Source organism: Phytophthora cinnamomi (assembly GCF_018691715.1).
Source record: "Phytophthora cinnamomi strain GKB4 chromosome Unknown Contig123, whole genome shotgun sequence".
NCBI classification, from domain to species: Eukaryota; Oomycota; class Peronosporomycetes; order Peronosporales; family Peronosporaceae; genus Phytophthora; species Phytophthora cinnamomi.
Window position 1 is genome coordinate 170,434 of NW_027151056.1, and position 27,698 is coordinate 198,131.

Below are 27,698 nucleotides of genomic sequence, written 5' to 3' on the forward strand. Positions count from 1 at the left end.
AGCCACGAACTGTGCGCACATGAGGCATATGAAGAGTACCTGGTCAATGAGCTATCCGTCAGCCAAGCGATGAGCTGGGTATTCAATATTTGCTTTCGCGTTTTGATTATAAGGGTGGAAGTTTTTCGACTGTGTCGTCTTCACTGCCGTCGTGATCTTTATGGCTTATGCTACGCACTGATGGAGAAGTGGATAGCTTAGGTAAAGGAGGCTGGAAGTTGGAGGCTGACGAGTGCGAGCTGTGGTGAGCAGGATGGTGCGAGTGATTCACAACAGTTAACGAAGATTTCCGTTTGTCTCGATCTCTCACTGACAGGACGGTGGACGGCGATGCAGCGGACTCGGCCATCAGGATGGCTTTCGAGATGGATGACCCGCCTCCAGCAATCCGCTGTTGCTTGATTTTGGCTCGATCCTTGCGCTTCTGGCGTCGCTGGAAGGGCGTAAGACTCGAGTTGGGGCTGCTGACGGAGCCATTGTCTTCGTCAGAACTCACATTCTGCGAGCTAGAGGCGACGTGCGGGGCCTGAATGATCCCACTGCCTTTCACGGAAAATGGCTGCTGGGTGCCTTTCGCCTGAGGTATTGCCGGACCACTCAGCTTGAGCTTGCTGCCCTTCCGTTTGACCTTCGGAGACGACTTCTTCTCAGCTCGAGCATTGTGTCCACTATCTTCTGGCTTATGCTCACCACTTGCAGCTCCGAGGTAGTGATCCAAGGACATGCCGCTAACGTCCGCTGGCGGAGCGTGCTTCTTCCCTGATGCAGCGAGTTGGGGTGGCAGCACACGCAAAGACCCTGCCCTCGACAACTTCTCCTGCACTTCAGCACTACCAGCATCCTCCTTCACGTGGAGATAGTCGCTCAACGTCATCCCTGCGAGTTCGGAAGGTGGTTCTGCCTTGGGGGTCGAAGTCTCGGACTCGTAGTCGTCCTCGTACTCATTCTGTTCGCTTTTCCGCTCCGACGACTTGGTGCGGCCGTCAACCTCCTTCGGGCCGTCCTTGCTCTCTTGGTCTTCTTCACTAACTTTTTCAGCCGCCATGACGTCGTTGTCTGTTGAGATGTTGAGCAAGTGCTGCGAGACGTGTCCGCTCACTTTGTGCGTGGCGAAGTAGTCTTCCAGCGAGGACCCCGCCAACGCGCCACCGTCGTCGCCATCGTCGTTGCTACCTGCAGGTGGATTCGATTGTTGCTGCTTGTTCTTGCCCATGATAGTTACCGGGCTGTCATCGCCCAAGGCAAAACTTGTACAAGTAACGACCTGCACCAAGTCGCGTCGCTTCGTGGCCCATGTTTTGGCATTCTTTAGTAATATGTTTTGTATTGCTTCTTCATGCAAGAGGAACCATGACAAAAGCATAGATGAATACTTTGAAGTGCATTTGTCCGGTAATGACGATGTGAGAACCTCATTGTAGGAGCTTGTGTACTCTTCCTTCACTAACATAGCATGGCAATCAGTAGCCCTTGGTCCAATCCACTTCGTAGGCCAGCGGCTCGCCATTCAGATAGCGGTTGAAGTTGTCGAGGAACTTGACAGCCACGTCCTCTGGGAAGACCTTGCCCGAGACGTGTGGCGTGAGCAGCACCGACGGGTGCTCCCACAGCTTGCTCTCCTTCGGAAGCGGCTCCTGCTCGAACACATCCAGCACCGCCCGTGACAGCGTGCCCTTGTTGAGCGCGTCGATCAGCGTCTTCTCCGAGATGACGTCTCCGCGGCCGATGTTGATGAACACGGGGCTGCGCTCACGGCACAGCTCCAGGTTGGTCTCATTCAGCACGTATCGCGTGGCGCTCGTGCTGGGGAGCAGATTGACCAGGTAGTCGCTGTTGGCCAGCACTTCCTCCAGACTCGTGGTCACATGGTCCGCGCACTCCGCCAGGTCCGCGACGTCCTGCGCGCTCACATGGCGCTTGAAGCCCGTCACCTTGTAGCCGCAGCTGCGCAGCATCTTGCCCGTGTACTGGCCGATGTCGCCCAGTCCGAGGATCCCGACAGTCACCGACTGGGCCGGCCGGAAGCTGATCATCTCCACGCGCGCGTAGTCGCGTTGGCTCTGGAACTCCTTGGCCTCCAGCAGCTTGCGCTCGATCATGGTGAGATAGCCCAGCACGTACTGGGCCATGATGCGCGGCATCATGCCGCCGGCGCGCGTGAGCGTGAACTTGGGCAGCTGTTCGACCGGCAGCGCGTTGGGGCCCTTGGGCAGCAGGTTCAGGTACATCTCAACGCCGGCGTAGGTGGCCTGCACCCACTTGACGTTGCCCAGGATGTGCTGCTTGTCCTCGGGCAGGTTCTCCTTGGGGGCGAGGAACACGGGGCCTCCTCCGTGCGAGTCCATCATGACGATGGTCGCCTGCTCGACGATGCGCCGCTGTTCCGGCGTGAGGTTCCAGATAGGACGGCCCGGGTCCTCCATGCTGGGGCCGTGCAGCGGGTCCTGCTTGTTGCCTACGAGCTGCGGCAGCGGGATGTCGATGAGCTCGAGCTTCCCGGAGCGGTAGAGCTCGCCGGCGGTCGAGTCGGAGGCCGCGAATTCCTTTCGGACGTTGTCGCCGATGCCCGCAATGAAAGTCATGATTGGCACGCGCAGTGGCGACGTGGAGGCGATGGAATCCGCATTGGCAGCGGTCGTGAAGGCGGTCATGGCGGTGCAGGTGGGATATCCGGGAAGGCTCAAGAGCGAGAGTGAGCTGGTCGCTGCGTACTTCGACCTGCGTAGGTGTAGGGGATCTGGGTCTCGGATGGCTACAATCGTGCCTGAATGATGCGACCAGGACGTGTTAAACTATACGTTTTTCAAGCTTACTGTACGGGAATGACAGCGCCAACCAAACACGCTGTTGAGATGAGAGGATGGGTGGGCATCACCGGTACAGCATCCGAAGAGACCGCGTCAAACTAAGCTCTGGATGTTATCATAAAGTAAGTTCTGCTTCTAAGCTACACAGCCTCTCTAAGCCCCCCCCCCCCCCCCCTGCCCTCATGTTACGCGAAAGTTAGCGCTAAATGACTACAAGCAACATCTTGTCACGCGAATGTCATCCCTAAAAGACTCAAGAAACTTGATAACTTACTATCCACGTTGGTATAAAATCTAACAGGTTCGTAACATAAATGATTCAGTTTATATAGAGATTTGCACTCGTATCACCTCAATCGCTCTGGATAAAATCCAGAGAACAAAAAGATGGTTAGCCACCATTTGGAGTTTTCGAGATAATCACGTTTAAAGTTGACCAATCAAAATTCGTATATAACTGGACATCACAAATTTAAAAGCTAAAAACACTCATATAAAGCGAACAAAACTCTAATTCGATTGTCTTTTACACGAGATTTCCGACAATATACAATATGGTAAAATTGAGAAAAGATTGAGATCGCCCCCTCGTACTTAACTTCGGTAATCATGTTTTGGTCTCATATCCACGTGTCCAGCGCAAAGTGTCAACTGGAAGCGATGCCGGCGCTGTCGAAGCTGCGTGTCCCTGTCGTGTCGTTCCTCAATGGCATGGGCTCGGCCATGCGCAAGGAGTTCGCGGCCTCGTCGACCCCGGCCGGGGACCTTTTCCGCTCCGGAAGGCTGGAGCTCGTGGACGTGCCCGTGCCCAAGCTCGTGGGCAACACGCAGGACCCGCTCAACGGCCACCGGATGGACGACACGGGCGCCCCCACTTGGGACATCACAGCGGAGCAGCAGCGCGTGATCGAGCAGGCCAAGATCGCGGTCATCGACCAGCACTCGGGCGGTCCGCTGCTCCTCACGCCCGAGCAGAGTCTGCCCGAGGACAAGCGCGACATCCTCCGCAACGTCGAGTGGGTGCAGGGCACGTACGCCGGAGTGGAGCAGTACCTAAACCGCCTGCCGCATGGACAGAACGCGCTGCCCGTGGACCAGCTGCCCAAGTTCATGTTGACGCGCGCCGGCGGGTTCCTGCCCCGCATCATGGCGCAGTACGTCTTCGGGTACGTCACCATGCTGGAGCGGATGCTGCTGGAGGCCCGCGACTTCCAGAGCAACCGCGTGTACGCGCGGGAGCGGATGATCCAATTCCGACCGGCGCAGACGGTGACGGTGGGGATTCTTGGACTGGGGGATATCGGCCAGGGGGTCGGCAAGATGCTGCGTGGCGCCGGGTATAAGGTGCTGGGCTTTAAGCGCCACGTGGGTCCTGAGCTGGAGATGGAGCTGGCAACTTGTGCCGACCGCGTGACGCCCGATCTGGAAGAGGTGCTGTCCATGAGCGACTACCTGGTGAACGTGCTGCCGAGCACAAACACGACGCGCTATTTGCTGAACGAAAAGAATCTCGAGCTGTGCCGAGAGCGCAAACCAGTTTTCATCAACATTGGGCGTGGAGATGTGGTCGCTGAAAAGACTATCATCGATGCTCTCGACAGCGGCGTGTGGTCTCGTGCTGTGCTGGACGTGTTCGAGGAGGAGCCGCTCCCGAAAGAAAGCGCTCTGTGGGGGCATCCGTCGGTGCTCCTCACCCCGCACGTGTCTGGGTATGTGTTCGTGGAAGACGTGGCGAGTATGTTCGTGGACAACTTCAACCGCTATTTGCGTGGAGACCCCGTGCTGTACAAGGTCGATTGGACTGCGGGATATTAATTCGAGACGCATCGCTGCTCGCGAAGAAAAAAATTGTGTTCCCACTACATGTAGAACAAACTCTGTATTTCGCTGATCTCCCACGTGGGTTCCAAGACCTACTGCATCTTGTTAGTTAAGGCAACATAATCGCAAGACAGAAGCCTAGTATCCTTTCATCCAGTCAACCGCGAATTCCAAGGGTTCGCCCCGTAGGTAGTGGTTAAAGTTGGTCAGCAAAACCGGCCCGACGTTTTCCGGGAACACCTTGCCTGACACGTGTGGAGTAAGATGCACCGACGGGTGCGACCACAGAGCGCTGACGCGCGGGAGCGGCTCTTGTTCAAACACATCCAGCACAGCGCGGGACAAGATTCCAGCATCTAATGCATCAACCAGCGTTTTCTCCGAGATGACATCGCCTCGGCCAATGTTGATGAACACGGGGTTACGCTCTCGACACTGCTGCAAATTCTTCTCGTTCAGCAAGTACCGAGTAGCTTTCGTGCTCGGGAGAACGCTCACGATATAGTCGCTCTTGGCAAGAACGTCGTCCAAGTCCGTGGTAATACGGTCGGCGCAGAACGCGAGATTGGCCGCTTCTGTCGGGTTCGTGTGGCGCTTGAAGCCCAGCACGTTGTACCCGGCACCCCGCAGCATCTTGCCCACACCTTGGCCAATATCCCCCAAACCGAGAATTCCCACCGTCACCGACGAGGCCGAACGGTAGTTTACCAGCTCCATGCGTGCAAACTCGCGCTTGCTCTGGAACTCCTTGGCCTCCAGCAGCATGCGCTCGATCAGCGTCACGTATCCGAAGACGTACTGAGCCATGATGGTCGGCATGACTCCACCACCTCTCGTCAACTGGAACTTGGGCAGCAGGTCAGGATTCTGCCCGCTCTCCCCCTTCGGCAGCAAATTGAGGTACATTTCGACGCCCGCGTAGGTGCCCTGCACCCATTTCACATTGCCCAGGATGTGGCGCATGTCAGCAGGCAAGTTCGTTTCCGGGTCGAGAAATACCGGGCCCCCGCTGTGCGAATCCATGACCACGACTTCGGCTTGTTCCACGATCTTGTGCTGCTCGGCCGTCAAGTCCCACCGAGACTCAAGGGGGCCTTCGCTCGCGTGTTCATTGTACCCGGCGCTCTGCTTGTTGCCTGGGAGTTGCGGAAGCGGAACATCCACGAATTGCAGTCCGCCGGAGCGGAAAAGTTTTCCGGCGGGTGAGGAGGACGACGCAAACTCCTTTCGAACGGTGTCGCCCACCCCGCGGATGAACGACACAATTGGGACTCGAAGTGCTGGCATGGTCTCCGATACTGCAGTGTTCCGATTGTGCGGTGGGGAGCTGTTGAATGAACTTCCTCATACTTTACATGCATCTGCTTTGCATGCGTCCGCTTAAGTACGGGAGCGAGATGGCTACAACAACTTCAACTGGTACACGTACGTTGAAGTTTTAGGGTTTTAGTTTGTTCGAGTGGTTTATTAGGCTGCTTAGGCCTTCTAGCTGTCTAGGTGCGTAAATACATATAGGCAGTGACTACCTGGGTTCTTCTAGTGCTCTACTCCTTGTCCGTCGCGAGCGGCTCGAGCACCGCACCCCACCGCGCGTCAGTGGCGGCGCGTACAGCTGCCTCGTAGCTCTTGCTACGCGGGCGTCTCGATGAGGGCTTCAGAGCGAATGCAGGGGCGGCGCGCTTCGGCTTGGGTGCAGTCTTCTTCGTCTTGGTCACGCGCGTTGGAATGCTGCCGACACGCGAGCCCGGGGCGGAGACGACACCCAATCCCTCCTCGAGCGAGCGCTTCACGAAAGCCAGCTCGTTCGAGATCATGACTGGCAGGTGCTGGTGCAGCTTCAGCAGCTTGCCAGCTAGGTCGGCTGTGATCGGCATTCCGCGGCGGTGGCAGAAGAGAGCAATACGAGCTAGCTCCACGGGGCTAATGACGCCGGCCTCATCTGATCTCTCCAAGTCGCCCGATTTGCCGATGCGACGGATCACCTTCTTGTTCTTGCCCTCCACTTGCTTTAGTGCAGACGCGACTTGCTTCGCCAGCTCTTCGGCAACAGCAGCCTGGAATCCATGCTCCTGCACGTCACCGAGGATGATCTGGCCGGTAGACTTCACCGCAGTGGCGTTCGCAGGCTCAAGCCTCTCCAGACGCAGACAGCTCTGCAGAGTCAGCAGGTACGTGTAGCCGCTAGGTCGAATGAATCCATGCGTGCGAAGCATTTCGAACAGCTTCAGGCTGGCCACGGAGCCGGTGAGCTCCTCACGCGACTGCGCGCAGTACTCCATAGCCGCCTCATAATGAGCGACCTCAAGCGGGAACGCCAGCAACTCCTTCTCAAAAAGTGCACGCATCGCCTCGAAATGGCCAAATTCACCGTAGATGAAAAGCAGCATCTCCATCGTGTGTTGCTGGAAGTACGACGGCATCTGCTTCAGGGACACGCCGTGGGTCCCGTCCAAGTACATCTGCAACAACTTCTCAGCCTCGATGAGGTCTCCCTTCTCGACGAGCGCGTTGGTGACGCGGATAACCCGGTTGGGACGCACTTCGCTCAGGCCGTGGAGCCGGCCATACTTGAGCAAAAGCGCCGCAGCGTGCACAGGATTGCCCGATTGGCAGAGCTCGTGGAGCAGCGACTCGAACACGTCAGCAGGCGTGTTTTCGTTGAAAAGTTCCACGGCGTCCGTGGCCCGGTTCGTGCTCATCAACGCGTCCAACGCCATGTCCATGGTGCACCCGGGCAGATTCATCGCGGCATCGCGAAGAGCATCGTTTTCGTGTGCTAACGCAAGCGACAACATCAAGGATCTAGCCACGTTCGGCTCTACACGCACGATCTCTCCGTTCTCGTCAAGGGTGGCCTTCAGCTCGTCACGGATGGCGAGAACTTCTTCCGTGCGACGCTGGCGCGAAAACGCAACGATTGCTGCATTTTGTGCGTACGAGTTGGGCTTCAGTCCCAGAGCACGCATGGACTCGTAAAGTGCTCCAACATCATCGTGGTCACCCGCAGTAGCCTTAATCGAGATAGCCATAGACAGAGCCTCGCCATCCAGGTTCTTTCCGTGCACTTGCAGCATTTGTCTGCAGATTCGTTCCGCCTTGGCCATACGCCAGCTGTCGTCCACATCTTCGTTTCCAGGTTTGGGCTGCCGCAACAGCGAAAGAATAGTATTCTTGTACATACGAAGCGGAATCACCAGCGGGTTCACGCTCGACCGCAAGATCTGCGTGGCGTCTTGATCAACGTTTAATTGGCGTTGGTGGTTGCGGAAGTACCGTAGTGATGAATGGCCCGCTACCGAATCAAACAACTTAATGGCCAAGTCCATTCGATCAGCACTCATGCACACATCCTGAGCATTGGCGACGCTGTTCACGTTGTTCTGTACTAGGCGACGGAATGACATCGTCTCGGTCGCCAGTGTATACGCGATCCTCCATTCCTTGCTCTTCTTTTCGGACATTTCTTGCAGAAGCTCCATTTTGCGGCGCACAGGGGGGTGCAAACCATGGCGATGGGAGAACATCAGCCATTCGCGGCCCAAAGCCCACTGGCCTGCCTCAAGTAGTTTCGACACCGTGTCGCCAGTACACAACTCGGCATTCTTTAGCGCGTCGATATCCACCATCTTCATCAACTTGCGCATCAGAGCCCATTTTTCAAAGCGGACGCACGCATCCGTCGTCGCGCGCACGATCGAGTCTGTGATCGGAAGTCCCCGAGAACGCATCATCGCCAAGTACTCCTCGATATTTTCCGTTTGGTCATCACGAGCCTTGCACAGGCCGCTAATCACGCCATTGAACAGCAGTACATCATTGCTGCTGCCAAGTTCCACCTCATCGCCCTCGTAAATAGCAACCGCCTCCAGTTCGTCACCGTCTTCATCGATCTCCAGTTGCTGCTGTTGCACCTCCTCAGCCGAGACGCCCCAGCTTCTCTCAGCGTGCTGAATCAGTTCTTCAAGCGTATCCATTTCACCAGTGCTAGCAAATACGCCCGCAAGACTAGCGTAAGCAGGAGGCAGGACAACAGGCACATTGGTGGACATGATTTGCCACGCGCGCTTGGCGTCACGCGTATTCAGCGCCGGATCGCGCACGGTGTCTCGCGAGAGTGCGTTGAAGAGCGCGAGGTAGATACCGACGTACTGAGACTCCCTACGGGTGTCCTTGCAGCTCTCCACATACTCATCAAACAAATCGACAGCTCTCTGGGTGTTGCCCAGTCGTCCGTGCGCGCGAATGGCAGTCGTGTACGCTCCCTGGTGAATCTGGCTAGGCTCAAACAGCTTCTGGATGTGGTCGAAAACCTCCACCGCAAGCTGGGTATCCTTGGCGTGCGTCAGGCCCTGCAGCATCTTGTTGTACTTGGTTGGGATCGGATTGGCCTCGTTCATCGCAACGATCTTGTTCCAGCACGCCCAGGCGTGCTGGCTGCGGTTCGCGCCTGTGTAGGCCAGCATGGCGCGACCCAGACAAAAGACGCTGGGGTGCTTCTCGCCGCCCTCCAGCATCTGCTCAAAGAGGCGCGTCGCCTGCCAGTGCTTGCCGTTCGAGACGAGGGAGTCGATCGTGCACGTGTAGATGGGCTCATCCAGCGACAGGCCGCGCTGCGTGACTGTGGCGAAGCTCTGCAGCGCCTGCTCCAGCTGGCCGTTGAGAACTTGGGCCCGAATGAGCTGGCTGAAGGCCTGGCCGTCGTCCGGCAATTGGTCCTTTTCCTCCATCTGCACGAACAGTGCCATGGCCGTGTCCGGCCGGCGCGCCATGCCAGCCGCGCGAATGGCCGCTGCGTAGTAGTCGGTGGTCATGTGCATGCCGGCGGCGCCGAGCTGCTTCATGATGTTGAGCGCGCTGTCGGCGTCCTTGACCTGTCCGCAGGCCTCCATGATGGCGTGGAAGGCGGCGGGCGACAGCTGCACGCCCAGGGCGGTGGCCTCGGAGGCCAGCTGCACGATGAGCCCCCAGTGTTCCTTGGCCAGGTAGGCCTGGATGATGAAGTCCATGGTGGCGCTCGTGGGCGTGAGGTCGTCCACCAGCATGTTGTTGAGCAGGCCGGGCAGCACCTCCACCTTGCCCATGCGCGCGCAGGCGGCGATGGCGCGCTCGTACATGGCGGGGTCCAGCGCCGGCAGCGCGGCGTCCTTGTCCACACGGTCCAGCAGCTTGAGCGCCTGGCGCCACTTGCCGGTCTCGCGGAAGGCGTCCAGCTCCTGCAGCAGCTGGGCCATGGCCTCGTCCGTCTCGAACGGCTCCTTCTCAGTGGCCAGCCAGCGGCGCTGGGGCTGCTGCGCGAACGCGGCGGTGCCGGTGCGGGGCACGGCGTTCACACGGGCCAAGCGCAGGCTCAGGCGCTGCAGGCTGGCGTCCGCGGGCGGCTGCGCGTGCTTCCAGAGCGTCACGAGGCGGCGGGCACGAAGCATCACGACGGGGTTGCGAGGCCCACAGAGGGAGTTGGAGGGTGCAACCTGCTGCAAACGACGCGCGCGACGGCGGCGGAGACGATCACGCGGGCAAAGAGCTCCGGCCGCGGCGAGAAGCTGCGCAAGACCTAGTGACCGCACGAGAGGCTGAGAACGCCCCAAGTCGCGTCGTAGATGAGACTTTGACTGGCTGCGCCGCTGAGCCGCCTCAATAGTGCGCTATTGGTGTTCAATACACCAATTGGTATTTACACAAAACATTGGTGTTTGTACACAACATTGGTGTGCGGATTCCAAATACCCTCAAATTGCAACGTGAGGCATCCTCAATTAACAACGCTAGACCACTGCAACTTGACTTGGTCCTCCTCGATGGCGACGCCGGCCTGGACGCGCGAGCGCCACGGGCGGTGCGTCGCTCTCTCTCTCCTCTGTCGCCAATAGCTACTTACTTACCTTCCGCGTTGCCTGTAGGATGGAGACGGCGCGTTCGCTGCTGCGGCCGTCGCCGTCGCCGTCGCCGTCGCCGCAGCGCAGCCGCGCAGAGCTCGCACTCAGCTACGCGCCCGGCCCGGAGGCGCCCGCCGCCACGTGGGCGTCGCCCAGCGCCGCACGCGTGCGCTCGCGCCCCAGCAACCTGCAGTCAGCGGTGCGCGCCAGTCCGTCCTTCGCTCTGAGCCAGCGACCGCCTGGCGCTTCGGCTGCGACGCCGCTGCGCACGCCCGTGCAGAGACTTTCCAGGCCGGCGGTGCAGTCGCGGACCACGCAGTCCACGCAGACGGAGGCGGAGGGGGAGGGCGGCGAGGTCATCCACCTCGGCGCGTTCGGAGCGGTGGGGGACATGACGGCGGAGACGGTGGACTTCTTGATCCGCGTGCTGGAAGATGTGCGCGTCTGCTGGCAGGCGGCTGTGGCGTGCAATGGTGAGGCTGATACGGCTGCGTGGTGGTGTGCAGAGAAAGCAGGAGCTGCTGGTCAGCGGCGAGGACAGGGAGGTCCGGGTGAGGGCGAGCTACGCCGGTGCCGGAGGGACAGAGGGCCAGGGAGAAGAGGTCGCAGGCTGTTCGTTGATATGCCGCCAGTATTTGCTGCCGTTGGTGCTGAGGCATTGTAATTTGCTTTCTGCTTTTAGGTTCAGGCCGCGCCTGCGTCGGAAGTTGCTCGACTTCAGCTCGACTCGGCGAGTAGTGGTGGTGCCGGTGTGACGGAGCTCGTTCGGTCGCACTCGTACGAAGCACTGGTACAGCTCGAGGGCATTTTGGAAGCGCGGCACCACAGACTCATGAACGACGGGTTCCTGGAGACGGAAGACGCCGACAGATGATGTTGAATGCACGGTGCAGTGCTGTATTTTGGTTAATAATCGTGAACGTGCCAAACGTGTGCAGCGCTTAAGTGTATATTTCCGGATAGCGGTGCGATTGTCAATCCTACTGGAGAACTCTACTATACTGCACCTAGCGTTCGGGGGGCTGCAAGTTTATTTCAACGTGGTGCTCAGGCATTGGAAATCCAGTAAGACTTGAGTACATGTGCTGTGTGTACTGTTGATTTTCATCGATACGAATGCTTACAAGCGTGCAAGCTTGGGGGGGGGGCTTCGATGATGTGGTGTGTTACAGCGGCCACGAGGATCCCACGCAATCCACGATTCGATCTTCCTCTGCAGCACGAGGCAGAGATCGGCGATCGCGATCTCAAAATCTGAACGCCAGCCGCGATTGCGAATTTACCAGCGCAAGTCGTGAAATACAGAAGGCGGCCAAATGCTCTCTCATGTTTACACATATTAATCGACGATGCATGTGAGATTACGCAAATAAAGATTCCACAGCCCAACAGGTTCAATAACCCTACATCCAGCTTAATCATAAAATCCTCGCAGAGTCCAACGTTGTCTGCGCCAACCGGAATGATGAAAAGGCTAAGCGTGATACATGTAATGTACAGTACCGAACGCTTGAGTGTATCGTTGTAGCATCAACCGTGAGCTGATCCCATCCTGCCGGTGTTCCCGCGACGACAGCTCGTTCAGCTGTCCAGAGGGCGAAGACTAGGAATAGTCTGAGTGCAGGCGGATGTACTGTAATAGATAAGCCCGATATTTAGCTGTTCACTTTCTTAGCAGACGGACTTCGTTGTTTTGCAACGCAACTTTCGGGATGCTCATTTAACCGTCTAGCTATTACAGTTATTAATACCCCTTGAGAGAAACTTCATTCAAGCGCAGTGTTGTGTTGTAATACTACCAGACATTCTTTCATCCGTAAGCTTATGTGCCTTCGGATGTATAGATAAATGGATTTCGTCGTGCAAAGTGCACCCAGTCTATTTTAGAAAATATTTTGAGACTTCAAATCTAGTGAACAGTCGCACAACAGCATCATGGAGGCCCTGGACGCTCGAGTTGATGAAGTACTCGGCAACACCACCGCAGCGTCCACCAAATACGTGTATTGTCGTGCATTGATACAGCTTGTGGGGTGGTTATATGCCAATACAGATCGTGATCACCGTGAAGTCCTGTTTACAAGGCAATTTCTCGCACTGGAGTCCGTCAATGATGACAGCATATCTCAATGGTTCACACGTGAACCTTTGAGCCCGACCTGCAGGTGCTAACGACTAAGGATTGCATGCGCTATTTAACCTCGATGGAGCAGCGCGGTATAGGAGGAAGTCCACGTTTGGCAATGTTCGTTCGGCTTTAGTGTATCTGTACGCTACGACTGAGCACTCACGTCCTCATGATTTTGACCGCCAAATGAAAAGATTTTTCAAGGGACTTCATCACACTGTTGCCCGCACTGCACAGCGAAACAACGAGCGACTTACTGAGGGTAAGGAGCCGTTCTCATTCGATGTACAAAGAGATTGCCAAAGCTATGCTGCGCTCAAGCAAGAAGAAAGATGTTTTTGGTCACTCTTTTTTACTTATTTGTTGGGATTTAATGTGCCGCGCTAAGAATGCAGCAACCATTCGACATGCACATGTTTCGTGGCAAGAAGATGCCGTTACCATAAAATTTGCACACATGAAGAACGACCAAGACGGTAGTCGTCCTCGGGATCCTCGCCATATTTACGCCAACCCGACGATGCCAGAGATTTGTCCGATTTTGGGCTTGGGGATTTATTTTGCTGTTCTGGGCTTCGCCAGCGATGGAAAATTATTCAAGGGTGGAAATCAATATAGTCGATTTCTCAAGGTACTGAAACGCGTGCTAAGTGAAGACGTATTGCAAAATGTGTTATCAAAGTTAGGGATGACAGTGAAGGATTTTGGCACTCATTCGGCGAGGAAAGGAGCTTCTACATACGCTAGCAGTTGCTCAACATCAGGTCCGTCCGCTGCGTCAATATGCCTTCGCGCTGGCTGGACTCTTCCTGGGGTCCAGGACAAGTATGTGAGATTTGAGGCTGCTGGTGATATGATTGTTGGGCGCTATGTGTCTGGTCTGCCCTTTGATTCACCAAACTTTGCTACATTACCCCATTTTTAGCCCAGTAACCAGCTCTGAAGAAGATCGGCGAATGGTGTGTCAGTTCGGTCTTGCTTCAATTCTGTATCACTTTGTGTTCTTACGCGAACACTTGCCACATAATCACCTGCTGTTCACTACCTCTTTATTTACACCATGCAATCGATCGCATTTTGAGTGGCTTCGCCAACGAGTTGTTTGTCGCAATTTTCAAGTCGATGATCCCATCACTCCAAGTGGAATTCCTCCACATGTGGGAATAATGGTCAACTTGGCACAGTACAAAGCGGAAATTGATTCGTTAAAACAAGGTCTGACTAATTCCTTCGAGAATACGCTTAAACGGCACGTCCATGGTTCAGTAATGACGATCGAGGCGTTGGAATCAGCTTTTGCTGCGGTTCTTGCTCGTTCACAACTTAGTTGTACCCATTTAGCTGGCGAACAACCGGATAGAAGGACTGTTGATGTCGTTTCCACGACGATCTCGAGCTACAGCAATGGGGTGGTGGCTTTCACCGAGTTGCAGAAGATTTTGTACTTCCTAACGGGACCCTCCGGCTAATATGGCAGCATTGGTGTGTTGGATCACCTGCTCTACGGATGCTGTCAAAGCATGACATGGCTACCCGAGTTGGAAAGGTTCGACTGGCTGAGCTCCAGCGACTGATGCATGTTATAGAAGGCTTACTATCAAACACCGAGCTGCGCCGAGCTAAAAGCTCTACCGACTGTGCTGGCCTTCTGTATGAGCAGATCAAATCTCGTCTTCCGTTTTCGTCTGTGTCTAGTAGGGGCAGAGAACGAAGATTAGATCACTTGTCGTGGAAAACACTAGCTAGAGAGATGAGCACCCAAAACTTACGCTGAAAAATGTATATTTTCTTTCTTTTTTCGAGCTGATCACGCATCGAGTCCCATCGTGCAAATTGCACGATGAATTCTAGTGAATGATTGCATTCTCGTGAAACCACTAGCATTTTGTATGCCTGAAATAACTGCATTCGGTGAAATCTTCGTGCACAGTGCACGAAGAAATGCATAGAAACCACAAGTTTTACACGACGTTTTCCTGACAAGTGCAATTTGCACATCGATGATTGTATATCGCGGTTTCCTGGACAGACCCTTCAGTAGTACTTCCGCACGGTTTTCACTTTCGAATTCGAACTCCACAGCACGGATAATACCTACCGGACACTTTCCAAGATGCGTTTGATGGGGACCCTGCTGGCTGCCGCCGTTGTTCTGATCGCTAGCAGTGACAACCTGGCTGTGACCGCGTCCAAGACCACAACTAAGAAAGACGGACTCTACGCCGATCTCTACCGTGTTCAAGATGGCGCAGTCACGGACAAGATGCGGGTTCCTCTCGGCGACGTCGACCAGTACCAAAAGTCCGATTTCAAGCAGCTGAAGAAAAAACTCGGGACGAGCGAGGAGGAGAGAGCAGCGGTCCGTCTTCCCGTAGGGTTTGATTCTCTTCTCAGGAACTTTGAGCGTTTTGTTGGTTTCTTTAGGAGGAGCAACCGTCGCCTGCGTTTCGAAGAAGCTTAAGACGAGCACGGCTCGGTCTCCTGACTCGCGAGAGATGATCACTTTAGCAGATCATCGATTCAGCTTTGTGCATCCATGTAATTTCAAATGCAATGTTCCTCAAAAGTTAGTACGGTTGCTTGCTGTGTGTAAAGAGTTCATATAGATTAGCTAAAGAAGACATGTGCGCTCACAATGCCGAGCTTGAAGCCTAGTAGCCGCTCGACCAGTTCATTTGATACAGCACGGGCTTCCCCTCAAGGCGGCGATTGAGGTTCTTGACGAATACGTCCGCGACGTCCTCCGGGAATACAGTGCCAGCGATGTGCGGCGTCACGATCACCTTCGGGTGGGTCCACAGCGCGCTGTCCTTCGGCAGGGGCTCCTTCTCGAACACGTCCAGCACGGCCTTCGACAGCAGCCCCTTTTCCAGCGCGTTTACGATAGTCTCCTCCGAGATCACATCGCCGCGACCAACGTTGATGAAAACAGGTTGCTTCTTGCGGCACACCTCGAGCGTGTTCTCGGTCAGCAGGTAGCGAGTCGCGTCAGTGCTGGGCAGTACATTCACCACGTAGTCGCTTTGCTCCAGCACTTCACTCAGGTCATTCGACACGCGATCAGCACTCGAGGCCAAGGCCTTCCTGTCCTCATCACTAACACGACGCTTGAACCCGATTACCTGGAACCCAGAAGCCTTAAACGTGCGCCCGATCTCCTGGCCAACGTCGCCGAGCCCGAGGATGCCGACCGTCAACTGCCGGAACGAGCGGTACTTCAACTCCCAGCGAGCGAACTCGCGCTTCTCCTGGTACTCCTTCGCCTCGAACAGCTTGCGCTCGATGGCAATGACGTAGCCGAACACGAACTGCGCCAACGCCGTGGGCATGATCCCGCCCGCACGTGAGACGGTGAAGCCCGGGTCGGCCGGGGCCTCCGGGAATTGATGATACGAGTCCACGCCAGCGTAGGTGCCCTGCACCCACTGCACCTTCTTGAGCAGGTGCTGCAGATCGAAGGGCAGGTTTGTCTTGGGCGCCAGCAGCAGCGGTGCGGCCGTGTGGGCGTCCATGAAGAGCACCTCGGCGTCCTCGAGGATCAGCTGCTGCTTGGGGTCGAGCTTCCACTCAGGCGTGGTCGGGGCGGGCGCACCCACCGCGCCCTTGGGCTGGTGGTTATTGCTGGCGTTGGGAGGGCGCACCACGGGCACGGGTAGGTCGACGATCTCCAGCTGGGACGACTGGAAGAGCTTCCCCGCGGGGGTCGACGCGGCCGTTGGCGCCGAGAGCTGCTGGCGCACGGCGTCGCCGATGCCGGGGATGATGGAGACGACGGGGATCTGGAGCTTGCTGCTGGTCATCTTGGGCGAGACGCAGTGAATTGTGGAATGAGACGCTGGGGAGCACTCCCATGTCGCCTCGATCGCTACGCATCATCTATCACGTGAAAGTCGTGACGTATCGAAGCGGATCCACTTCAAATCTGAAGTTGTAGTTTTACTGGCGCGATGATCAATTTGTGGGAAATTTTAAGTACTATTTATACACAATATTGAATTTATAAAGTTAACTGTAATTCACATCGGAATATATATTCGCTGTAGAATGAATTCCGTCGAATGTCGATGCGATCTGTTTTCGAAGGATATATAGTTCACATCGCCCTTGTCGCGGTGTCCGAGAAGGGGCACGTCGCGACCAATCAAACCGATGCGACGCAGCGAGTCAAAACTTCAGAAACTACGTCGGCGGTGTCACTTTGGAACGGAGCTCGCTCGCTGGCGGCGCGGTGCGCCAGCGCGGCGGCAAAGCGGGGCAGAGCTCGTGGCAATCACGCGTGAAGGACGCGTGAGGCATCGCAGCTCGCTTTGTCACGCTGCGTTTCTGCTTGTCGGCATTTGCTTTGCATGGCGTGGCGCTCGCTCGCCACCGATTTAGGAACATTGTATTTCTCGTCTACATACGGTAATGGACTCCATTTTTTCGTCGCACATCTCTTCGGCGGGCCTCAAGGGCCTTGAGCCAAACAAAGCTCACCTTCGAAGGCTCCATTGCATACTGAGCCCTGCGTTGCTCGAACAATCGTGACGAAGACGTGGGCAACTTCTTCCGACGCTGTGTCTAAGGCATCCGAGGACTTGTCTCTGTGGTGCCGCTGGGTTGGCCAGTACTGACAACTTCTTACAAACTGTAAAGGGGTCACCTAAAGCAACTTTCTTTCTCGCACAATTCACCCGAAGCTCTCTTATCTGCAACCGTGCAACGCTCGACAAGATACCGCGTCCGTCTATTTCCGATTCCAGCGCCACCTCAAGATCATGCTCGAGCAGAGGCGCGTGTGTGCGCTGCTGCACTCGGCGCTCGCGGCCAAGTGCGTTTGTTTGCGGTGTGGTTTGCCGCCCAAGAGCCCAATTGTCCTCATGTTGCTGCGATTGCCAGGGGCCTGGACGTGTTGATCCCCTTGTCCGTGGAGAGCTACAACCGCTACCTGGAAGCCCATTCCGCGGAGGCGGCGTCCCCGCTGACTCGGTTCGAGCTGCCGATCCCCGGTGACCAAAATGGGCCCAAGTCGTCCCATTTGCTGGTGCTGGTGGGCAACTCCAGAGCTCTGTGGGGCCCTTTCCTAGACTTTGTGCAGCTGGAGATGCAGCAAAACGAGGGTCGAATACTGGACGACCCAGTGGACCGATACGTGAAACAGACAGTCAATTCGTCCCTGGCGGAGCTGGCTGTCAGTTGCAAAGCTTTTGAAGAAGCAAAGGTTTTTGTGGAAAAAAAGTCGAGAAATCTGGCGAGGTGACATCTCTGAAGTTCGTGTGTGTGTTGGATAGGTGTACTGGGTGGCGGACACGGAGCCGGGCAAGATGGTCTTGGCGCAGAAGATGGCACTGGCGGCTCGAGCTGTCTCACATTGCCCTGTACGCATCCTCTGGAGATTTTGTGTTCGGGTCGGTAATTCGGTTCTGATCCTGTTTTCGTGCTGGCTGATCGACTTTACTGGTAGCCGTCGCAACTCTGTCTCCATCCGGTGTTGGGGCCGTGGATGGCGTTCCGATGTGCAGTGGTGCTGGGTGCTGAAGGCGTAGATGGAGAAGAGGCACCAAAGGAGGGCCAAGTTGGTCCGTTGGTTCGAGGAGAAGAGAGCCACGTGCCTCAACCTGACGAGTGCTCGCACGACGAAAAGCTGCATAACCTGCTTGCTGCTCAGATGGAAAAGGCATTTGCTCAAAGCGCAGCTACGCCGAGAAATGGGCGCATTCCACCAGAAGCTTGGCGGGCGTGGGCATTGCCACGCTTGTCGCTATCTCCGAATCACCCGGAAATGTATTCGTCCGAGCAGACATTGTATCACTACACGAAGGACGTGCGCATTCTCCAGCGCACTGTGCGAGCTCGTCGAGAGAACCTCTGCCTGGATTACGTTCGCTCTCCGCCGTCTGCGAAGATTGTCGAGTGTCGCCGCTTGCTCCAGCAGGTGCTGTGTGAGACCCGCGATCGCTTCCCCGAAGGTATCGATGCGATTTTGCTCAGCGCAGGGCTAGATACCTCCGTACTATCCGAGGCGAGTGACCAAGACTTCGCTGCAAGCAACGACGACGAGTACATGACCATCTCGCTCGACAAAAGCGCGAAGGCACGCCCAATCCTACGTTTCCGCCACGCGCTGACCGTCCAGGCCGATCCCGCTGCCCAAGACGCCGTGTTCGCCGCCAACATCTTTAAGCGCCTTGAAAACGTGTCAATTGAGCAGCATCATGTGTTCCGCGTAACTCTGGATGCTCTACTGGATAATTCCTCTGAGGTGGCGCGTCTGTTGTGCACGTGTGACCCGATGGAACTTCGCAACTCGTTGGTCATCTACGAAGCGCTGCGAGAGGCATCCGAGCGCGGTGTCAAGCATCTCGTGACTGGTGACGCTGCGGACGAGGTATTCTGCGGCTACTCTTTCTATCACGGCATGACTGAGGAGGCTCTAAGCAAGTACCGCGAGCGAATCACCGACACCATGCAGTTCACTACGGCTAAATTGGCGAAAGAGCTTGGGATAGACGTCATCAGCCCATACCTCGACCCCCGTGTGGTGGCCTTCTCCAAAACGCTCAACAAAAGCGATATGATCGGCGAACGTACCCCAGTTCCACGTGATGGCGAGCAAGGAGTGCATGGAAAACTCATTCTGCGTCAGGCATTCCCTGAGAGTTTTTCCCAGTGGCGTGCCAAGGAGCCCATCGAGACCGGATCCGGCACGACGCGACTGCGCCTCGGGTACTTTGATTCACATTGGACAGATGAAGAGTTCGCCGAGCAGCAGCGTGCTGTCTTCCAAGACCATGGTGTGTACATCCGCGGCCGAGAGCACCTGTACTTCTTCCAGGCGTTCTTGGGCGCATTCAATGGAGATCTGGCCAATGTACCCCGTAGAAGATATAACGAGGCCAAGAAGGAGGTGGAAGCGCACGGACAGGAGGAATCAACGGATAGTCCGAACGTATTCTGTCCCGGGTGTGGATTTGAGCTATCGCATCCGAAGCAGGACTTTTGCGTGACTTGTGGTTGCTGGCCGACGTGTGTCTCACCTACCAACGACTCGCAAGGGTATGCTACGCAAGCTCTCGCGAAGCTTGCGAGTGAAAAGCAACGTCTCCTCCGGCACTGAAATCCTCCCCTCGAAGTCATCTCCAACTGGCCCTTTCTTATATGCACTACATATCTACATAGCTCGGTATTACAGCATTCAGTTCGTTTTAGTTTACGGTTCAATGGCCGTCATATTTCGTAGCCACCGCAGTGCTGAACGTGTTGAACATTGTGGTCAAGAAACATGCACGAAGATACAGTACAAGAAGAGCAAGCGTCTGCGTATCGAGGGAGCTTAATTAAGACAATCTCACGATTTTCACGTTCAGGGCCATTCATGTGCCTCTTGTCGTTAGCCAAGACGTTAAGTGACATCAATGCACCTCAATGACAAAAACGAAAAACATTCATGTGCCTCACAAGAATAGTGTTCAATGCTGCCACGGGTGCTGACTTTTACCTAGATAATTCTTAAATAAGCTAATAGTGCGCCATCGGAAGGTATAGTTTCGCTCTTCACTGCGACAGCAATGTCGTCAATGCGATCACTCCACACGAAATCGCTTGTGTGGTAGCAAGGTGTTTCACTAAAGTACTTAAAAGTACCGACAATGAAGATACAGAGTACTAGTAGCGCTGTAGATTGCTTTCAATTGAAAGCAGGAGACGGTGAGTCAATACTTCACTCTAGATGATACGCAACAGAGTTGACCATTGGCAGGAGCAGATACCTGTGCATCAGGGAGCGGCAGAAATATGGGGGGCTGTAATGCGTCAGCTCCGAGCAGTGGCTCACCGAGGCAACCGTAACATAGCAAAACGGATGTTCGGTTTGCGACTACGTCAAGAACTCGATTGCTTCGAATATATGGAACTGATTGAAGGAATACACGAGGCAAGAGCAGGCAGAAACCGTCGATTGTCCAGTGGCTTTAAAAACTTTCAGGAATCGGTAAACTAATGTTAAATACAGATAGACAGCCACCTGTGATCACCATAATCGATTGTTTTCAATTAGCTGCATCATTATCCACCGACGAAACCAGCTAGGGGATTGACTCGGAGTACATAACTTGTTGGAAAAACGACGTGAACAAAAGCGTCCACGCTGGTAAGTTACTTGTAAACACGCGGTTCCTTGTTGACTTGCCACAACATGAACGACTTGATGTTGTCGTTGAGCTCGTCCAGCGCCAGATTGGCCGGGAAGTCCTTCTCGGTCGTGAACCAGGCCTTGACGATGCCTGTGCAAGATCGCTCCGAGTAGAAGGCGATCTTGGACTTCCCCTCGAACCGCCCAATCGTGGGCAGGTTCTTCCACGTGATGGACAACGGCTTCCCCACGTTATCGCTGTAGCAGGTCTGCCCCATGAACAACCGACGAATCTGCACCACATCGCCGGGAAGTTGGCGCCGTCCCAGAATGTCAGAATGCTGTCTTCTACGTCTGCGTCGATGCAGCGCCAACTCAGCATTGCTGCGAGCAAGACAACCACCGTGGCAAAGGAAATCCGCGGCGGCATCTCCACCTGAAGAACCGAGAAAAGTGAAAGTGACGAATTCATCGAGTGAACTTGCTGCTGGTGTCACGAGAGGATGATGATTCATAACAAGAAATTACCATTCATAGAACCTGGGTAGAAGCGTCATTTCCCCAACAAACGATGTTCTGCTGCGTGGTCACTTCAATTCTTTTGTGGGATCTTCGAACGAGGCGAAATCGATGCCGCCGGCCGTTTAGACGACGTCGCGGACGATGACGTCGGGCTCCAAGCTTGTTTGCACCAGCATGAAGGACTTGATGCTGTTGTCGATTCCGTCCGCCGTGAGGTCCCTCGGGAAGTCCTTCTCCGTCGTGAACCAGGTGACCACGGCGCCATGGCAGTCGTGATCCGTGAAGACCGCGATCTTCGCTTTGCCGTCGAAGCTTCCGGTCTGGATCTGGTTCTTCCACGTGATAGACGAAGGCTTGCCCACGTTATCGTTGTAGCAGTACTGCGGCTCCAGCGTCCGATGGAACTGGTATTTGTCGCCCTTGAAGTTCTTATCGCCGTAGAACGTGATGATCCCGTCGTACTGCGCGTGCGAGAACATGCTGGCAAAGACGGCGATGAGCGCAAAGATGATCAACATTGGGGGTAAGAACCTGGCGGTGCACATCGGCACACTAATTCTGCAAACGGCAAAGTCTCGTCGCGGTAAGTTTAAGAATGAGGACCAGGTCGCCAAGCCCGTTGGTATTTAGTTTGCTGGTGCGAACCACCCCGAACAATCATGCTAGTGCCAGTCTAGACCAAGCAAATCGCAATACAGCCAGCACAGGATCGCCTTCACCACCCCCATCTAGCGGTTAAAAATCGTAGATCTCCAACAAATGTAAAAATTGCCGTCTGGATATCGTGGGAGCTGAAGGCAACTTCAGCTTTGGTTTTCAGGCGGGTTCGTGCGTTTCACATGCAGGTTTAATGCACTTCTGTCTGTCTTCCTCGATTATTTTCGATGCCCAAGCTTTTGCTTTTACATGTAGCACCCCTCTAACTTTCGATCACAAAATACTCGTTATGGTGGATCTTTGGAATGCACATATCAATCAATTTCGGTATTATCGACTCGACTGTACATGTAGTGATGCGCGTCGCGCATTGGGGGCAACTTAGGCCTATTCGTTGAGAGAATCTTGTCTTCTAATTCGGAAGTTCCGAAGAATTCCAAAGCACAACTACAACTGGTTCCCTAGGAGAAAAAAAAACTACTCGATGGATGAAAAGTCGCTGTAAGGCATATCAACGAAAACAAGCAAGATCAAGTCGTACACTATGAGGCAAACTGGCAAGAACACAGAGATCTACGATTTTTAACCGCTAGATGGGGGTGGTGAAGGCGATCCTGTGCTGGCTGTATTGCGATTTGCTTGGTCTAGACTGGCACTAGCATGATTGTTCGGGGTGGTTCGCACCAGCAAACTAAATACCAACGGGCTTGGCGACCTGGTCCTCATTCTTAAACTTACCGCGACGAGACTTTGCCGTTTGCAGAATTAGTGTGCCGATGTGCACCGCCAGGTTCTTACCCCCAATGTTGATCATCTTTGCGCTCATCGCCGTCTTTGCCAGCATGTTCTCGCACGCGCAGTACGACGGGATCATCACGTTCTACGGCGATAAGAACTTCAAGGGCGACAAATACCAGTTCCATCGGACGCTGGAGCCGCAGTACTGCTACAACGATAACGTGGGCAAGCCTTCGTCTATCACGTGGAAGAACCAGATCCAGACCGGAAGCTTCGACGGCAAAGCGAAGATCGCGGTCTTCACGGATCACGACTGCCATGGCGCCGTGGTCACCTGGTTCACGACGGAGAAGGACTTCCCGAGGGACCTCACGGCGGACGGAATCGACAACAGCATCAAGTCCTTCATGCTGGTGCAAACAAGCTTGGAGCCCGACGTCATCGTCCGCGACGTCGTCTAAACGGCCGGCGGCATCGATTTCGCCTCGTTCGAAGATCCCACAAAAGAATTGAAGTGACCACGCAGCAGAACATCGTTTGTTGGGGAAATGACGCTTCTACCCAGGTTCTATGAATGGTAATTTCTTGTTATGAATCATCATCCTCTCGTGACACCAGCAGCAAGTTCACTCGATGAATTCGTCACTTTCACTTTTCTCGGTTCTTCAGGTGGAGATGCCGCCGCGGATTTCCTTTGCCACGGTGGTTGTCTTGCTCGCAGCAATGCTGAGTTGGCGCTGCATCGACGCAGACGTAGAAGACAGCATTCTGACATTCTGGGACGGCGCCAACTTCCCGGCGATGTGGTGCAGATTCGTCGGTTGTTCATGGGGCAGACCTGCTACAGCGATAACGTGGGGAAGCCGTTGTCCATCACGTGGAAGAACCTGCCCACGACTGGGCGGTTCGAGGGGAAGTCCAAGATCGCCTTCTACTCGGAGCGATCTTGCACAGGCATCGTCAAGGCCTGGTTCACGACCGAGAAGGACTTCCCGGCCAATCTGGCGCTGGACGAGCTCAACGACAACATCAAGTCGTTCATGTTGTGGCAAGTCAACAAGGAACCGCGTGTTTACAAGTAACTTACCAGCGTGGACGCTTTTGTTCACGTCGTTTTTCCAACAAGTTATGTACTCCGAGCCAATCCCCTAGCTGGTATCGTCGGAGGATAATGACGTTGCTACAGTAATTGAGAACATTCTGCTTGCGTCTTCATGTACATGTACAGCGGAAAACTTACCACCTGACAAGTGTTGGACTTGCAAAGACCGTATTGACGAGGTGCTCACATTGTTTGGAAAGGGACAAGGTGGGGACATACCATGTCGTGCGTGGCAACCTCACCTCGAAGCTGTTGGCCAGTACTTGCCGGACGTGACCGCCACGGATACCAACTGATGAGTGCAGCCATCTACAGTAGCGCACACAGGCGGTCACTTCAACTTGTCCGCTTGACACGTCTAACACTGCTGGAAGCGCAGGCAGGAACTGCTGCCGTTGTGCGAGTCGCACAGGTGGGCTCGGCGGCGCTCGCGATGGCGCTCGATCCTCGAGCGCCTGTCAGGCAGCCTGACCCTCCAGCTGCCGGTGACGGGCGGCGCCTGCTGGGCCCAAAGACCATCCAGCCGCATCGAGCACTTGGCTGCCGCGCGCCCGCCGGAGCTTTCGTGCGTTCGTCAGCGGTGTCGAGTGCGCCGCGCAGCCGCCAGAGCTTGAGCTCCGGCCCGGAGCCGGCGACGCCGATTTGCGTGTTCAGCGCGTATTGACGAGCTCAGGGCGAGAAACGGGCGCGGCGATGACTGCGGCTCACCGAGACGGGGCGCGCTTGCTTCAAGTGCCTGCACTGGCAGCGGATGGTGGGCTCTGCTCTGTTGGTCGGCCGAGGCCGAGGTGTCCTGCCCCGTAGCCGCGGGTTGCATTCTTGGGACCTGCGCGCCAGCAGACGCGCCTGCGCCGCGCTGGCCTCGACTAAGTGGCCGTGACCATCGTCGCCGCGGGTGCCGTGAACGTGAACGGACTGATCCAGTGGCGACGACGGCACGGTCTCCGACGGCCCGCCCCCTCTTGCGGATTCTGGACCGCCGGTGGGCCGGTGGGGCGGCGTCGGGGTGGGAACGACCGCGCATAGAGACAAGCCCTCCGGGCAGCGCTGCGCGCGCGCAGTCAACGCGGACACGGACAACACGCCGCCGGCCGCGACCGACACGGCGCCAGCGCCAGCCGGCAGCGTGTCCCTGGTGGCTGAAAATCAGGCGCGGAGGGAGGGAACCCGAGGCGGCCCGCACATCCGAGGGACTTTGCCGGCGGAGACGGATCCGGCTCAGTCCACAAGCAAGCGAGCGCGCGCGCCCGGTGTCGCATCCAGGCTGCCGGCCGGCCATTGGACTCGAATGGCCCGATATGGTGCGACTCGGTGGCAGTGGGGACCGCCGCGTTCGAATTCGAATTCGCGCGCCCCGCCCCTTGCCTTCAGACGAACCAACAGTGTAGCCAAGTTTGGTCGTGCCGCCGCCGCCGACGTCCGCCATCGGCCGGCAAATCGCCTGCGGGCCATCGCTAGCACCTTGCAGTTGCCGCCAGGCTGTAATCCCTGGCCTCCAACACGCGTAATCGCCGCCAGGCATCATATCAAAACGCGGTCGTCGCGTTGAGCGCGACGACATGAGACGTGTGAGGGCCGGGCTACTGTAAACCTCCTCTCCATACAATTTTTAACTGATACGAGCATAGCGCGGCCGACTCGTAAACGATTCGGACACTTTCCGGAATCCGAGCTAAAATTTGGTGCCAGGTTCTTTTTTCCGATGGAAATACAAACTTCAAGTCGGCGCACGTCACATATCCGAACGTCAACTTGGCGCGACCTCTATGGGAGCTCCATGGCAGGGCGCGGTGACCGCGCGGAATCCCTCCATGACGTCGAAAGATTAATTGCACTGTAGCCGACTGTGTATGGGAGTAGGTGGGGGGCACGCCTCTATCTCGGCTGTGCGAATGATGTCGATGTTAGCGGAATAATTTACATACGTCTCCTAGTCAAGTTACAATGCTGGGCTGCTGTCTGCGGTACCCGCGTCTAGGCCACGCGCAGTCGCTTGGCGCGCGGCTCGCTGCTGCCGTCGTCGCCGCCGCCGCCGCGCTCCTGGTCGCCGCTGCTCTTGGCCAGCGCCGCGTCAGCCACGGCGGGTTCCGAGAAGCTGTCGCCGTTCGAGTGCATCATGAGCGCGTTAAGCACGCACGGGTACTGGCTCTGCTTGGCGTGTGCGGCGATCTGGCTGAGCGTGACGTTCACGACGGCGCGCACGGTCTCGCGGCCCACGCACGTGTTGAGGATCTCCTCCTTGGGCAGCGGCCGGTGCTCCTGCTTGAGCAGCAGCGCCGAGTTGAGCGTGCGCACGGCGTAGCTGCCCGAGAAGGCCTTGCGGAACTGGAAGCGGCAGCTCGGGCACGTGCTGCGCAGCTTGAGCCACGAGCGGATGCACGGCAGGTGGAACTGATGGCCGCAGGGCAGCGCCACGAACTCGTCGCCGCCGCTCTGCAGCTCGCTCAGGCAGATGACGCAGTCGTCGGCGCAGGCCGAAGAGGCGGAAGAGACGCTGGAAATGGGGCGCTTGGCGCCGGACTGGCACGTGCGCTTGGCCCCCGGGCGCGTCTGGCCGACCGTCCAGGCGGACAGGCTGTCCATGACGGACTTGTCGGCGGGCGCGGCGTTCTTGAGGTGCGGCGAGATGTAGCGCACCATGAAGCGCACCCAGGCGGGCGTGCGGAACATCTGCAGCACGTCGCGGATCAGCGCGTGCTCGGGGGCCACGTACTGCACCTCGACGCGAACGGTGATGTCCATGCTGCTGCTGCTGCTGTCGTCGAGAGAGAACGAGGGGGAAATGGCTGCGCTGGGGCTCGGGGCAGTGTCGGCGCCACGGCAAATGATCGAATGAGGCGGAAGAGTGAGCAGCGGCAGAGCGGCGGCCCGTTCGAAAAGAAAAGAAAAGGCCAGCGGCGAATCCTGCCACAGTCTCTGGACCTCCAGGCGGAGCACCCACCACACCACCTGACGGCCAGAGACCCGCGCGCCACAACCGCCCGGCAACCCCGCGAAAGGCGGCGGTCCACGGCCCAGAGCCGGGCTGTTGCAGCGCAGCAGAGGCGTCTCCATGGCGAGCATGGAGCTCCGCTGGCCAGCGGCGGCGGCCAGCAGCAACGCCATTACGCCCCCAAGTCGCGCTTGACACGTCGAATCGGCGCCGCCCACCTTTTCCCGCGGGATTTGAATCCTCGGGCCGTTTCGCTCCGTTGGACGCGTCCGCATTGCGGGCCGCTCGCCATTTGCCGAGCTACAGTAGTCTGCGCGGCGGCGCCAGCGAAAGCGAGTCCGAGCAGCGCTACCATAGCGAGCGGGGCCAATTGGCCAAACACAGCAAATCGCCGCGGGCGCGCCGGCATCGCTGCGTATCCTAACTGCCTCCCTCGTGCCAGCCTGCCTGCTGCAGGGTGTCGGTCGCGCTGCAACGCAGAAGTGAATCTCCCCCCGTCACTGCACTGCGGACCGTTAAACACCTCGATGAGTCTCTGCGGAGACCGGCTCGGGCTGACGACGCCGTCGCCGCCGCCGCCGGCAGCGGAGCAGCGCGCCGCACCAAAACTTTTGGCCGGGGCTGTAACAGGGCGGCCGGACGATAAAATCGCGGGCGCCTGACGCCCGGGCGAGGTGAGGCCGGCGCCAGCTCGGGCGAGAGCGGTGTGCAACGCGGCCTGCGTCCGGCTTGACTCTGTAGTCGGCGAGCGGCCTCAATTGCCGGAGAGAGGCGAGGCCAGCGCTTCAAGACCAGAAAGCCTTGCAGTATATGAGACAGCAGCGAGCGCGGCCCGCGCGCGCCCATCACTACGATCTCCGATCGCCAGGATCGAGGCCCGCGGAATGGCTGGCGCGCGTCGCGCCGGAGCGCCCGAGTCTCCGCTGCCCAGGGCTATGATGGAAGGAAGCCGCGCTCGTGATATGCGATGCTGGCCGGCTGATCCAGCGCTGCGTACGTGGAGCTGGT

The 27,698-nt window shown here is 56.6% G+C and overlaps 14 protein-coding genes across 15 annotated transcripts; 6 read left to right on the plus strand and 8 right to left on the minus strand.

The window, feature by feature from the left end:
* Positions 1-106: 106 nt before the first annotated feature.
* On the minus strand, positions 107-1,213 carry IUM83_17749 (uncharacterized protein; the record flags this gene model as incomplete). Its single annotated transcript, XM_067942716.1, has 1 exon — positions 107-1,213. One exon carries the CDS (start codon positions 1,211-1,213, stop codon positions 107-109), a length of 1,107 nt encoding a protein of 368 aa, XP_067780925.1.
* Positions 1,214-1,460: 247 nt separating this feature from the next.
* Positions 1,461-2,651, minus strand: IUM83_17750 (Glyoxylate/hydroxypyruvate reductase A; the record flags this gene model as incomplete). Its single annotated transcript, XM_067942717.1, has 1 exon — positions 1,461-2,651. One exon carries the CDS (start codon positions 2,649-2,651, stop codon positions 1,461-1,463), a length of 1,191 nt encoding a protein of 396 aa, XP_067780859.1.
* An 816-nt stretch (positions 2,652-3,467) lies between these two features.
* On the plus strand, positions 3,468-4,622 carry IUM83_17751 (D-isomer specific 2-hydroxyacid dehydrogenase; the record flags this gene model as incomplete). The annotated part of the gene is made up of 1 exon (XM_067942718.1): positions 3,468-4,622. One exon carries the CDS (start codon positions 3,468-3,470, stop codon positions 4,620-4,622), a length of 1,155 nt encoding a protein of 384 aa, XP_067780860.1.
* Positions 4,623-4,766: 144 nt separating this feature from the next.
* IUM83_17752 (putative glyoxylate/hydroxypyruvate reductase A) lies at positions 4,767-5,915 on the minus strand (the record flags this gene model as incomplete). Its single annotated transcript, XM_067942719.1, has 1 exon — positions 4,767-5,915. One exon carries the CDS (start codon positions 5,913-5,915, stop codon positions 4,767-4,769), a length of 1,149 nt encoding a protein of 382 aa, XP_067780857.1.
* Positions 5,916-6,172: 257 nt separating this feature from the next.
* Positions 6,173-10,051, minus strand: IUM83_17753 (PPR repeat protein; the record flags this gene model as incomplete). Its single annotated transcript, XM_067942720.1, has 1 exon — positions 6,173-10,051. One exon carries the CDS (start codon positions 10,049-10,051, stop codon positions 6,173-6,175), a length of 3,879 nt encoding a protein of 1,292 aa, XP_067780858.1.
* Positions 10,052-10,423: 372 nt separating this feature from the next.
* IUM83_17754 (uncharacterized protein) lies at positions 10,424-11,375 on the plus strand (the record flags this gene model as incomplete). Its single annotated transcript, XM_067942721.1, has 4 exons — positions 10,424-10,461; positions 10,526-10,937; positions 11,008-11,103; positions 11,184-11,375. 4 exons carry the CDS (start codon positions 10,424-10,426, stop codon positions 11,373-11,375), a joined length of 738 nt encoding a protein of 245 aa, XP_067780862.1.
* Positions 11,376-14,742: 3,367 nt separating this feature from the next.
* Positions 14,743-15,090, plus strand: IUM83_17755 (uncharacterized protein; the record flags this gene model as incomplete). Its single annotated transcript, XM_067942722.1, has 1 exon — positions 14,743-15,090. The coding sequence occupies one exon, from the start codon at positions 14,743-14,745 to the stop codon at positions 15,088-15,090; it is 348 nt and encodes a 115-aa protein (XP_067780863.1).
* A 190-nt stretch (positions 15,091-15,280) lies between these two features.
* On the minus strand, positions 15,281-16,429 carry IUM83_17756 (Glyoxylate/hydroxypyruvate reductase A; the record flags this gene model as incomplete). Its single annotated transcript, XM_067942723.1, has 1 exon — positions 15,281-16,429. The coding sequence occupies one exon, from the start codon at positions 16,427-16,429 to the stop codon at positions 15,281-15,283; it is 1,149 nt and encodes a 382-aa protein (XP_067780861.1).
* A 957-nt stretch (positions 16,430-17,386) lies between these two features.
* Positions 17,387-19,725, plus strand: IUM83_17757 (uncharacterized protein; the record flags this gene model as incomplete). 2 transcript variants are annotated; one of them, XM_067942724.1, is made up of 4 exons in its annotated part: positions 17,387-17,439; positions 17,508-17,829; positions 17,900-17,986; positions 18,073-19,725. In XM_067942724.1, 4 exons carry the CDS (start codon positions 17,387-17,389, stop codon positions 19,723-19,725), a joined length of 2,115 nt encoding a protein of 704 aa, XP_067780930.1. The 2 variants fall into 2 exon arrangements, with proteins under 2 accessions (XP_067780930.1, XP_067780929.1); XM_067942725.1 differs by having other exon boundaries at positions 17,508-17,799.
* Positions 19,726-20,762: 1,037 nt separating this feature from the next.
* IUM83_17758 (uncharacterized protein) lies at positions 20,763-21,017 on the minus strand (the record flags this gene model as incomplete). The annotated part of the gene is made up of 1 exon (XM_067942726.1): positions 20,763-21,017. The coding sequence occupies one exon, from the start codon at positions 21,015-21,017 to the stop codon at positions 20,763-20,765; it is 255 nt and encodes an 84-aa protein (XP_067780855.1).
* Positions 21,018-21,383: 366 nt separating this feature from the next.
* IUM83_17759 (uncharacterized protein) lies at positions 21,384-21,740 on the minus strand (the record flags this gene model as incomplete). Its single annotated transcript, XM_067942727.1, has 1 exon — positions 21,384-21,740. One exon carries the CDS (start codon positions 21,738-21,740, stop codon positions 21,384-21,386), a length of 357 nt encoding a protein of 118 aa, XP_067780856.1.
* Positions 21,741-22,694: 954 nt separating this feature from the next.
* IUM83_17760 (uncharacterized protein) lies at positions 22,695-23,117 on the plus strand (the record flags this gene model as incomplete). The annotated part of the gene is made up of 1 exon (XM_067942728.1): positions 22,695-23,117. The coding sequence occupies one exon, from the start codon at positions 22,695-22,697 to the stop codon at positions 23,115-23,117; it is 423 nt and encodes a 140-aa protein (XP_067780883.1).
* A 366-nt stretch (positions 23,118-23,483) lies between these two features.
* IUM83_17761 (uncharacterized protein) lies at positions 23,484-23,738 on the plus strand (the record flags this gene model as incomplete). Its single annotated transcript, XM_067942729.1, has 1 exon — positions 23,484-23,738. The coding sequence occupies one exon, from the start codon at positions 23,484-23,486 to the stop codon at positions 23,736-23,738; it is 255 nt and encodes an 84-aa protein (XP_067780899.1).
* Positions 23,739-25,732: 1,994 nt separating this feature from the next.
* Positions 25,733-26,821, minus strand: IUM83_17762 (E3 ubiquitin protein ligase RIE1; the record flags this gene model as incomplete). Its single annotated transcript, XM_067942730.1, has 1 exon — positions 25,733-26,821. One exon carries the CDS (start codon positions 26,819-26,821, stop codon positions 25,733-25,735), a length of 1,089 nt encoding a protein of 362 aa, XP_067780887.1.
* Positions 26,822-27,698: the final 877 nt, after the last annotated feature.